This window comes from Sinohyriopsis cumingii, chromosome 11 (assembly GCF_028554795.1).
Source record: "Sinohyriopsis cumingii isolate HCF-2022 chromosome 11, ASM2855479v2, whole genome shotgun sequence".
Lineage (NCBI taxonomy): Eukaryota > Metazoa > Mollusca > Bivalvia > Unionida > Unionidae > Sinohyriopsis > Sinohyriopsis cumingii.
This window is the reverse complement of record NC_142971.1, coordinates 97,559,280-97,572,286: the sequence shown is the minus strand read 5'-3', so window position 1 is coordinate 97,572,286 and position 13,007 is coordinate 97,559,280. Positions and strand designations below refer to the sequence as shown.

The window sequence follows — 13,007 nt, the reverse complement described above, 5'->3', positions numbered from 1 at the left end:
GTCTAGGGTAAAACCACCAATCAGGAATACATGTGTCACACAACGTAAGCATTGCATCAAAACTCAAACCAAATAGATACAAAGAAACAGACAAGACAAAAATGTCTATTAAATGAGCCATAAAGTACATGGGTAGCAAGTTTGGAGTCTTTCCTGTTACAATGATATATGTAACCAGTTCGTGCCCAAGGAAACAAGATATAAAAGATTTGCAATGAATTGGTGAGGAAGCAGATTACTAACCACATGAGTTATAGCCACCTTGTTAATTTCTAGAAGGCATGTGGGTTTTGTCTTTTCACTGACCCAAATGAATGCCTGTGACCATGGCAGTTTTTCTGCATATGAGGTACAGTATGATGGATTTGGTTATTCATCAAATCTGCTCTCATGCTCAGACTTCTTCTAGACAAGATTTCCTTGCATGGATAACTGCACTATTTCTTTTGCTTCAATGATAAGATCACAATGCATTTCGAATTCAAGCGAAAACAAAGACTTAAAAATGGTACTAGTAGCTGCCTCGCTTGGCACTCAGCATTAGGAGGTTAGTGTTAGGAGTGATCAGCCTGGAATCAGAATAATGTGACAGGGTGGGACATAATGCTACACGTCTGTGGCATGATGCCATAATGCAAGACACCACTCTAAACTGCCACACTGCAGCCATCATAGCAATATGGCTGAAAGATTGGTAAAAGCTACATTAAAAATCCAAATGACACATACACCTGCAACAAGTTTTAACACTACAAATATCCACCTATTCTAAGCAGCCATTGCAAGCATACAGACATCAGTTCCAAATACAGATGAAAGAATGGCTTGGAATTGATACATGAATGAAAATCCTTTAAAAGCCAGTTTGGGATGTGACTGAATTATTAAATATTTTGTTAAATCCAACTGAGGTAAGTATACTATTCACTTACCCTCTTGTTTGTTTGTGTCTGCCTATCAATTTTAGATCCATGATATAGAAACTGCACAAAACTTTCATTCATCAAAGTATAGTTTTCTACCCTGAATGTCACAATGGTCTTCCTTAGCCAATTCAGTCATATTACTACAATTTCTGCAGTGCAGCAGTTTATAGTGATGCATAGGTGACAACCTTCCAGGCTCACAATTAGTGAAAATAGGGATAAAAAGTCGTGAATTTGGACATGAATTAGTGAAAAATACCATGACAATAACTCCATCCACTCTGACCATCAATACTACACTATATCAAGATCGCAATATAAAACTAAAACACTACATATATGCAGAAATATATCTGCATTTCTATTTATTATGGTATTCATAAACTTCACTTGTTCTTGTGGTTATTTATCAAGACATGATACTGTGGCAGACTTGAACTTCCTCAACTGCTTGATCGTAAAAAAAAAATTCAAAACAGTTCAAACGTCTTGCCTGCTGGTTGATCTTGGTGACTAAAATTGCTGACAAATTTTCTGCAGCTAAGGAGGCACTAAACTCTGTCTTATTTTTCCTTACTAGAGAAAATACTCTTTCACTGACACTGTTGCTGTGAGAAATGCATAGAAGCCGCAGCACATTTGGTTCTTACACAGGAAAATTTGGAAGCGATTTTCAAGTTCGGGAACATTTGTTGGAACAAATGTTTAGCATGGTCTCCAGCTGATAAAGGTAGATTGTGTTCAACAAGAAAACTCACAAATAATGCTTCAGCATTGGTTGCTTGCAGTTCTTCTGCCAAAGGCTTAAAATATTCCAGAGCTGAAACCTGCGAATTCTTAATTTTCCCAACTGCTACATGTTTTTTGCAACCGATGTGCTTCCTCACATCATCTCTGCCACCATGCCCAATACTAAAATTTGTGGCACACTGTGTGCAAAAGGCATGATGTATATCAATGTTTAATGGCAGAATGCATGGCCAATTTTTGACATATTCCAAATTAAACGTCACTTTCTGAGCAATACATTTCTTTTTCCTTGATGGTGAAGACATTTTCAAGATCTTACACGTGATGCTGAACGGTAACTCAAATCAGTGTATGTGATGCATGCACAGAGCAAAATTACAGTTAGGCCCCAGTTTCTCTCAAAAGCATTTGTAAAACTACTCTTACAGATTGAAATAGGATAAATGCTTGCTACTGGGCCAACTGTATTAATTGGCTGTAGCTCTACTAATATTGTGACCAGCAGTACTGGACCGTTTCGGCAACTGCAAATATCACGACTAGTGCTTAACGGGAAATCGGTTATTTTATTAAAGTTTTAAAACAACTGAGAATTGGAGAATTTGTGAATTTTTGGCTTGCAGTGTGAATCCGTGAATTACTGAAAAAGACGTGAAATTCACACCAAATTCGTGAGGGTTGGCAGCTATGGTGATGTCTAGCATTGGGGTATCATGCCACAGACATAGAGAATAATGTCCCACCCAGTCACATTATCCTGAGACCAGGCCGACTACTATTAACACTAAACTCTTAATGCTGAGTGCCTAGCAAGGCAACTGTTGGTACCATTTTTTAAAGTCTTTGGTATGACTATTGTTCATTGTTGTCACGCTGTGACCACATTTTAATGATTTGGGTATTTACAATTTTAAGGCAAAATAAAAAATGTAAATAATGGTAATAAATTATAATGCAAAAACACATAAACAAACAATAATTAACTTGAGTCAAAAAGGAGAGGTACTGATACAGCAACCCGCAAATGTTCAATTCTTGTCATTGTCTGACCAAATTATACACAAAACTGAATTAGGCAAAAACAATATGAAAACAATTTTTTTAATTAAAAATCTGATTTTTAAAAAAACAAATTATATTAACTTATAACATTATCATGTAATAATCAAACATGGCAACTCCAAGAGAGGTATACACATAATTTTTGCAAATGTAAGTTTGCATAAATAGATGTACATAGAACCCATGTCTCAGATCTGTGGGTTGGCTTATATGTGGGTCGTGCACTTTTTAATGTTTATACCCACTCAGTTGGGAGGGTCCACTTACATGCGAATGTGCTTATAAGCTAGTATATATGGTAACTGTTTACATCTGTTTGACTGGATTGGGAATATCAATTTTCTAACATGGAGAGGAATCGTGATTCCATGGCATAATCAATGTTTTCTTTATGATTGTAAAGTAATAATTCCATCAAAATAACATAAAATTTATTTAAAAATTGCTCATTATAGAAAATTGTATTATCTTGTAGAATATATCAATTATTTTACAAGCAGAAGACATATATGCTAAAATGGAATACTACACCTGGTATCAGTTTTTATTAGGCTTCCATGTAAATTATCATCTTGTCAATGTTAGAGTGTGTGCAATTTGATTTGTAACTTAGCATTAAACAATTTTCAGTTACATCACTATGATGTCTGCAATGTGGCAGTCTATAATGATGTCCAGCACTGGGGCATCATGCCACAGACATGTGGCATAATGTTCCACCCATTATCCTGACACCAGGCTGACTAGTCGTAGCACTAACCTCTTAATGCTGAGCACCTAGTGAGGAAGCTGTTAGTACCACTTTTTAAGTCTCCAGCAACCTCCCCAACCAAGACGGATGTTCTTGTTGTTGTTGTTCTAGGGTTTAACACCATTTTTCAGCACAAGATAGGCTATACATGGCGGCCAGTATAACTGGTGGAGGAAGAACCCTGGAAAACCAAGGGAAGAACCACCGACCCATGAGAAGCTACTGGCAGGCTTTCCCACGTACCCACGCTAGCTGAGCCTTGAACTCGAACCCATGCAGACAGAGATGAGATGGCAGTGATCCAGAACGGTGAGCGCTTTAGACCACTCGGCCACTCGGGGCCCCGACGGATGTTCTAACCACAAGGCCAATGTCAATATTAGAGTGGGATTGCTAGTTATGGGCCTCCTTGCAACAGTTATGTCAGAAATTGTAAAACAATAAATGAAATGACTAAATTTTGTGCATTTTTAAAAATATCATTGATGTTTTTTGTTTTTATAATCGGTAAGGCAGTTCAAACAAATTAGAAGGTAACTGTGCTATTAGCAACCATGGTAGCAGCTACAGTCTGATTATACATCCCCGTTTGTTTTTACCCCACAATCAATTTCAATAACGAAAATGTTTAATGTGATACAAAGTGCACAGAACTAAGTCAACTGAATCACTGATTTATAATTTCTAACCTGACTGTGTGGCACTAATACTGGCATCCCCTGCACCTTTCATGCTTAACGTACTTTCCATACTAACATGGTGCCATATTGCATACACTATGGGCTAGTTTACTTCCCTCAGACAACATAATGACGTAGTTCATCCTATTCGGTAACTGCTGGATAATTCTGTAAATTCCTTTAACAGTGAGAGTTTTGAGTTATATCCCTCTAAACACATGAACGTAGAAATTAAACCGCTCGTTAAATCCACGTGAAAGGCAAATATTTGTTATCATTCTTTTCCTTTGCTTGATTCAACATTGTAAATATTGGAAGCAGACGACATCTGTAAGTATTGCGTTAAGCATGGTAAGCACAGATGATGATGGTGTTAGAGCCATTCTACTCACAGACAGGTTAGAAATTATAAATCAATAAATAAATTGACTAAGTTCCTTGCACTTTTTATCACATTAAAGGTTTCCATTACTGAAATCGATGGTTTTTTTTATACAAACAAACGGGAATGTATAGTCACGGTTACTAGAAACACCGAAATACAATGAAAACCGAAATACACATGTATTTACATGTTAGCTCTGTATATATCGGTTTCCACACACAAATTATTATTTGTTTTTGTTTGAATAATAATATAAAGCAAAATAAAATATGATTTATGTGATTTTGATATGAATTATAGACGTTTTCCTAGTTATAGCACGCGTCAATTGGTTGTAGATTATTGGACAGGTTGATTGTTCCGGAACGAAGGTGGTATGATAACAACTGATTGCTCCGGAATGAAGGTAATCTCCGGAATGATCAGGTCTGTCGAATAAAGTATGACTGAGTGGCATCATTACATGAGTTGTGTTATAAACAGGAAAAAAGTAAATAATCAAAATATATATTTTATTTTGCTTTATATTATTATTCAAACAAAAACAAATAATAATTTGTGTGTGGAAACCGATATATACAGAGAGAATAGGTAAATACATGTGTATTTCGGTGTGTATTTTGGTGTATTTCGGTTTTTTAGTGTATTTCGGTGTTTCTAGTAACCCGTATAGTCAGGCTATACTCCACCTGCAACAATAACCAACGGGTAAATTCAAACTCTCGCGTATAATGCATCAATTTTAATTTTATTGCTGTCAGTCAAACTGTATTGCATTTGGGTGTGATTTAGATCTACTATTCAACCAGATATCATTATAAAATGGGTCAAACAGATATCATGCGTGGTGACAGGTCTGAGAATTTACTTCCTTGAATATAGAAAAAAATGTACGAATTTAAAATGTAATCTTTTTGCTTCAATGAAAAATGGTTTAAAATAAAAAAAAGGCGTAGAAAAGTTGCTGAGAGTGGTACCCTGATGACGCAAAGGTTTTCACTGCGAACATGATAATCGTCCATGACTGTTGGCAGTTCCACTTAAAAATATAGTAAACAGACCCGCAAAATCAGACAGGTTTTGGAGGCCGCAAGAAATTATGAACAATTTTGAATGGAATAAACAACATTAGATTGCACTCTTTTCTTTTATACACTAAAGAACAAATACAACTGATTAAAAGAACGTCATACGCATTCCTTCACATGAAAAACTCACCATTCGTCACATTCTTTCACATTCACGACTCAGGGGACAGCCATATTGAATTTTTGCTACAGTAATCTCTAATGATGTAAATGAAAATTGTATAGATGCATCAAATAAAATATATAACTATATATACTATGAAAACTAGATTTTAATAATTTTTATATCATCTGCAGGAAAATTATTATATAAATATATGATTTTATTTCTTTATGTCGCTTAACTTCCCGATTTGGAGTTTGAGATTATAATAAATAAAAATCGGAATACTCTCGGTTCTTTCACTTCATCGGATTGCTTTTTTGCTGCAAAAATGGAGGAAAGTGAAGGGTTTAAACGGAATTCTAATATTGATTCTCCCAAATCTCCTACATTATTACCTTGGGACAGGTTTTCCAACTGGTTGCACTGTGCCTGTGTAGTAACGTTTGATTTAGAACTCGGACAGGCAATGGAGGTACGGCAAACTGCCTTTACGCCTACAGTAGACATAGACAAAGAGTCGGAATTTTCATTTCATAATAAGAAACTTTAGATCGTTGGAGATATTTTCCCTGATGTAAACATTTAAAATTTCTATTGACAGGTCTTTGATAATATGTTTGTAGTATTTTTCATCATTTAATTGACATTCAACTTCTTTAACATTAATCATCTTGATTCATAATAATAATAGTGTTTGATTTATCAGTGTTTTTAATCACTATACGGTCGTAATTCATTAGATTATGTAAAGACTTAATTTCATCTCTAGAAATATTGCTGTGATATTCCTTTTTATGATTACCAATTAATATCTCTTTTTTGATGCCTGTTTATATAAAAATCTAAATATGAATCACGTAAAAGATGATTTAATTCTGTTATAAAATGGTTATCTGGGTGGCAAGTTTTGGGGTGACTTCTCCAGCCAATTGGGGTGAGTTCTCCGCATACCCAGACAAGTCAATTTGTTCAAATACACTAGTTAAAATAATGGCTGGCCAATATAAGATACCATTTACATGCATACAATTTATAAATATGCAGGGAAAAACCTCTATTAATTGTATCATCCAAAGGCAGGAAAGTCCATCCACAAGCCAGCATTTAGGGAAACCAATAACAACAAGCATATGCAAGACTAGAAACTAATAGACTGAACATGTGGTTATGTTAATGTATTAATAAACTATCTATTTGTGTCTAGTTGGTGGCCAAGTAATAAATTTTATAAAGATTATCTGTACTATGCCCGCTATCAGATTGTTTGAATTATGTTAATTATGTGTCAAAAATTAGAGAACATTAATGTTGGACTTTATCAGCGATGGTAATACTAATATTAGTACCCCTACTCTTACCTCGTGGAAGGGGTACTCACATGAGCATATATGTGTCAGTGGAGCAAGCTGGCTGTGATTCACACCCAGTGCTTTTTTTTAGCCTAATAACAGTTTGAATATAATGAGCAATAAATTGAGTATTATTTAATACAGGAAGTATCACAAATCAGTAAAGAAATAGTTGTAAAATCCTGTTTACATTTTTTATCTGATAGTTTCCTTTAGATCATCTGCCATATTAGTTCAAATAATGATTACTTCCATTCTCAGCCTCATTTGTTTATGTGCCATATAAGGACAATGAGGCCTCATTTGGAAACATAAACAGATCATAGTAAAAATATGGCATGGTTTCAGTAAGAAATTCTGCGCATTAAAAGTAAATATGGTTTATAGGCAACTTTGAAATTCCACCAAGAAGCCATTATTCATCACTTGATTGATAATAACATAGCATAGAATATCCAAATCTGATCTGGCAAGCCTTATATAGAAAAGGAGTCATGGCAGGAGTCTCGCGTTATCAGTCATGGCAGACACAGTGAGGTTAATATAAATATGCCAATTTATTTTATCATGTAAGAGTTTGATAAATTCAAAATAAGCCAAACTTCTTTCACAGCATGATTATACTTATATAGTAGATTTCTACAATATTTGTTTTTCTGACTTTAGTGATGATAATTTTTGCTCCATTACATGGTATGGGATTAGCTCGTAGCCTGAACCAGAACAAATCAAGTTGAGGCTATGACATCATAGCTACAGTGATGGTAGAGGATCTGCATCATTGGTTGCATCACTTGTTTTCACAAGCACTGTAATATGAAAAATTGCAAACATTTTATATATCATGTGGTAATTAGTTCAGTTACAAGCATAATATAGTAGATAGTAAACTTGGAAATTCCTGTAAAAATAAAACTATTTTTTGCAAGTTGTTTTTGGTAATTGTGTGTAAGTTATGATCAGTTTGACTAGTTTAAGATTGTTTTGGTTTCTTTTAGTTAAAAAATGTGTATTGCAGCTGGGATTGGGGTAAATGTTTATTGCATTGAACCAGCTTAACTAAACTGACATGCAAATAAGGTCATAAAGGAAATCATTTGCGAAAATTATCATATTTGTATTTAAAAAAGACTAACATGATTTTCAGATAATTTTAATTCTTAAATGCAAAAGTTTAACATCTATCATAATATTTTTATCATAGAAGTTTGGCAATGCCACATAGATTAGGCTGCACTATCAGCACCTGTTGATACACAAAACCAGTTACTACATTATTGTCATTGTCAGCTCTGTGCTGTACAATTTGAACAAGTAGATGGAAAGATTACCACATGAGGCAAGGTACATTTTGAGTTTGCAAGTTACAAATATACTGTATAGAATTAAGAACAATTAACTATAGTAACTTGCTTTATGATGTAATTGGTACAAACTTATTATTTATTCCCATGATGGCTGTATGAATAGATTTACAAAATTACATGGTGGCTATATGAATAGTCTTCTGCTTATCATGTACAAGGCAGCTGTGTATAAAAAAAATTCAAGGTGATCACTACAGCAGATAATATTTCCCAGTTATGACATGCCATCTGCCTTATATTCCAAATCCTTCTGACAGCCAATTTATTTGAGAGCACAGTCAGAAGAATAAGCAATGAATGCTTTGCGCATTCTACTTTACAGTTCAAATTGTGGTCCCATCATTAACAGTGAAAGTTTTGGTAATTGTTACTAATTAACCCGACTTCAGCATATTGTTGAAATGAATAATAATGTGGAAAATTGTTAAATTTAAGGCATTATGCTTGGTTTTATCCACATGTATCCTATTAGTGTGACCCTGCTAAAGCACACTCCGTTATAACACAAATTCAGATATAACACGGTAGTGGTATGGCTCCCGAAATTTCATAACATGTACTTTTCTCATACACAATTTGTTTTTCTTTATTCCTTAAAATTACAAAAAGTAGCATTTAAAAAAGTTTATTATCATTTTTGGGGAAAAGAGGATTCTAATATAAGAGGATCTTGACATGGCTCCTACAATTTCATATACAGTACATGTATTTATCTTGTACACGAAAAGAGTTTTTTCTCCATTAAAGTATGAAAAATAACGAATAAACAGATGGCTTCACCGATGTCAAAAGTTATAATTATTTTAGTTACTGGTGACAGAATATTCCGTATGGTTCCCCCACCCCAACATTGTTGGCTGATTAAACTTGTCTATACAACTTGGGTTTGGAGTGAAGGAATTTAGAGGCACCATGAAAGGAAGCCACAAACTTGATATAAAATGCACTGGAATTTATATATTTTTAGATAAAAAAATGTTATTGTTCATATTGACTAAACAGTGCATCGACCTGAGTACTGTATGCTGTAAAATCTCTGCATTTTATTTTTTTAAACATTTCTGGTAGTGAACATCAACCAGATGAGGTTCTATCTTGTAGTGGATCTTTCCGACAAAATAGTGTCGGATTATCGGCTGCACGCTAGTAATTAATATATTTTTTTTGACTGATCTCTGTGTGTGGATGGTAAATAAAATTCCTCTTCTTTTTGCTCATGAATTAAATCCATCAGAACACTCATATTTTCTGTAGTAATCCCTGTCAGAACAGAACACCTGTGTATTCATCGTCTGTTGGCCTTTTTTTAATATTCTGACGCATGCATGAAAGGTAGTATCATTATGCCACCAGAAATGTCACACACACACACACACACACAAATAACACCAAAAAAAACACAAAAATGGAGATCCACTTGTTGGTCTGTCTATGCTATTGGGACTAGTTACAATCTACCAACTTTTGAAAGCAGGAAAAGTAACTGCTACAATCGATAAATTGACAGCTAATTCCTTTTTTCAAAATGTAACCTTACAAGTTTCAGTCGATGTTCTATAGTTATTTGATGTTGCCGTTGCAATGAGAAACATCTGTTTGGTCCTCCAAAGCTGTCCTTTACCAGTAACTTCAATAAAACATGCTCAAATCATCAAAGAAAGCCGACTACAGTCTTGAATAAAAAATAAATAACCTTTCATCAAAGGAAGTTAACACCAAATTTGAAACAAAAACAATGGAATCTGATATATTGTTGCATTTACCAAGTGACTGGAACACAATTATTGTACCATGAAAGGTTAATTTCTGCAGGAAAAAGTATGCTTACAGTAGCTACCAATGGCGGCATTAAATGCCACCATCTTGCAGCGATTTTGTTTAACTATTTAATTTGTTCAAAGTTTTAGTCTTATACTCTGGGTAGTATCGGCAAGAGGTTTTTGTTTTCACCTGACCAAAATCTAGGCCATGTGCTATTTGTGACAATTTTAGTGAATTATTAAGTGACAATCGGATATAGATCAAAACAAGGACTACCAATTGTTGTAATATATATGTGTTATTTGTGTTTTCTAACGAGATGTGAGCTATATGAAATTTATTTCATGTGATCTGTACTCGAATTCATGGATTTATTATATACAAGTACAGTACTTAATGGATTATGAATTGTACTACACAAATGTAATTTGTCTGTATACAAGTACAGTACTTAATGGATTGTACTACACAATTGTAATTTGTCTGTACACAAGTACAGTACTTAGTGGATTATGGATTGTACTACACAAATGTAATTTGTCTGTATACAAGTGTTTTTTAGACTAGCTTGCTTTCATTTAATCAAATTCACATATTTTTGCTCCTGCTTTTATTATACACACACACACACACCCACCTCATGCCATAATTTAGGAAAATGCATGATTTTGATCAGTTAACTGACTTGGTTGGTTATAACATGGTCAGGTTCTATGGACCCCAACTACTGTGTTATAGCAGGGTCACACTGTATTTGTTTGTTCTTGTAAGGAAAAATATAAAAACAAAATATTATCATGATGGAAATGATGCTTCAGTAACCTAATATTAATATAGAGTAACTCTTAATGCAAATAAAAGATCTATCAGTAGCAGTAATAACAAGTTTTACATTTATCTCAATGCTTCCTACTGCATAATAAAGAAAACAAAAACTTAGGAAAGTGCTAATGGATCTATTTCCAGTACATTTAGTAATATTTAATCTTATTTGTAAAGAAAAAGTCTCAATAGCTATGTTATTGGAACATACAGATGCACTCATTTCCTTATTATGCAGTTTGTGTAATATACTTTATTAAGTATCGTGTGAAACTTAGTAATATGGCACTCCCTCTGGTGAAAAGAATGATAATGAAAGATAGATTCATACTTGACTGCTGTAAAACAATATTGCGCAAGTTTTTATAGTTAACCCATGCACAAGCAGGGCCTGCTCAGGTCAAGTGTTGGGGTTATTTTTCCAAATTTCAAAAGTTCCCAAATTTTCCTCTAAATGACATCAAAGCATAAGACTATTTACTCGAATGGTAAATAATGCCCAATAAATGTATGCAAGAATAAAATGATTGTCAGATTTCAAGTGACACATGACTATGTTTGTGTATTGAGGTTTTTTTTAGCAGGAGTGGGTGGGTCTGGACAACAGCCCACCTCCAATACAGATGAGTACTCAGTAATATATTGTACTAATTCTTCTGACCTCCAATCGCTGGATTATAGAGGAGTGATTTAAACTTGAGATTTGTATTATAAAAAAGACACATTGCCATTCCTTTTTTTAAATATTTGAACTAAATCTATCTTGTGATGAGTGAAACCATAAAAAAATATCCTTGTGACAGGGTCATTAAATAATTCATAAACTCAGAATTTATGCTTGTTTTTCTTGGGGTTTTGTAAACAAAAGTGGCTGTCACCTGGAATTGAATTGTCTAAACCTTGGAGGATTAATTTTTATGTTATAACAGCAAGATAGATTTACACTGTTCAAGAGAAGATTAATTCGGTGTGCCTCTCCTCAAGTCAGTATGCAACGTTGCCCTCTTAATAAGAGGGGTGGTTAATTGGATTTGGCTGACGTTATCTAGGGATTTTATAGCCTTGTTGGAGTGGGTAGATAAAATATCAACAGAGAACTGAACAAGGCTATTGGGAAGAAATAATGAAATACGAGCCCCCTTAGACAAGAAAAAAGCAAAATTTAATCAATAACAATTAATAGCAGCAACTCCAATTCAATCTAAGCTATGTCAACAGAATTTAATAGCAGTGTCTAATTTGGATTTATTTCATCATAATAACGAGTGATAAAAAGAAGGCAATGTCCACGGCTGATTGCATCATCTTCCTCTCGTGACCCATGTATAACGTCTTCCTATTCTGAAAGCTCGACCTCCTAGTCCTTTGTTCTGAACATGTCTAGACTTTTATATTTCTAGACTTCCAGAAAAGAAGAAAAGCCAATGTGACTCGTCACAAAGACATTTCTGGTTTAAATGTGATACAGTTTTAATGCTCAATACATTCAACTTTAAGGTTCACTACTTGTTCAAAATTTGACACTTTACACAGTACATAAGTTTGTTCAGATTTCTTTGAATAAAGTAAGTAAAAGTGTAAACATATTGCAAAAGAGGTAAATCAGCCATCTCTAAATGTACTGAATATACATTTTCCCAATATATTTGAATGAAATTAAAGATCAGTTAATTCTTGAATTGTTATCTGATTATAAATCATGCATAATGTCTGTCTTTCCATGTGTGGTCATCATTCATTGAATATTCAAATGTCAGTCTGTAAGATTTCTGCTGTTAATGACTGGACCATAATTTGAAGCTACATGTATTAAGCATAAGATGTCAAGTGATAGAAATGCATCTTTCCCAAGCCGAAATTGATGTCATCATCTGATGCTAAGATTTAATAGTGTTTACAATGGTCGCTGCCTTGATCTTGTCTGAACATCCACTGAGGCCATGTCTTTATTAGGGAGAGG

At 34.2% G+C, this 13,007-nt stretch overlaps 2 protein-coding genes across 11 annotated transcripts in view; one reads left to right on the top strand and one right to left on the bottom strand.

The window, feature by feature from the left end:
• LOC149789081 (uncharacterized) overlaps window positions 1-5,847 on the bottom strand; it is a 209,356-nt gene extending 203,509 nt beyond the window's left edge. For 8 of the 9 annotated variants that reach the window (XR_016424299.1, XR_016424303.1, XR_016424304.1 and 5 more), the window contains exon 1: window positions 5,773-5,847. Coding sequence is in view for 1 of the 9 variants with exons in the window: in XM_089975266.1 (XP_089831392.1) it covers window positions 5,773-5,775 (3 nt within the window). In the remaining 8 variants the exon portion in view is untranslated. The remainder of the gene's footprint in view (window positions 1-5,772) is intronic. The other variant, XR_016424300.1, reaches the window with a different exon arrangement.
• A 200-nt stretch (window positions 5,848-6,047) lies between these two features.
• Window positions 6,048-13,007, top strand: part of LOC149789080 (protein DENND6A-like) — a 108,633-nt gene continuing 101,673 nt past the window's right edge. For both annotated transcript variants that reach the window (XM_089975264.1, XM_089975262.1), the window contains exon 1: window positions 6,048-6,220. In XM_089975264.1, the coding sequence (XP_089831390.1) occupies window positions 6,077-6,220 (144 nt within the window). In that variant the 5' untranslated portion in view covers window positions 6,048-6,076. The remainder of the gene's footprint in view (window positions 6,221-13,007) is intronic.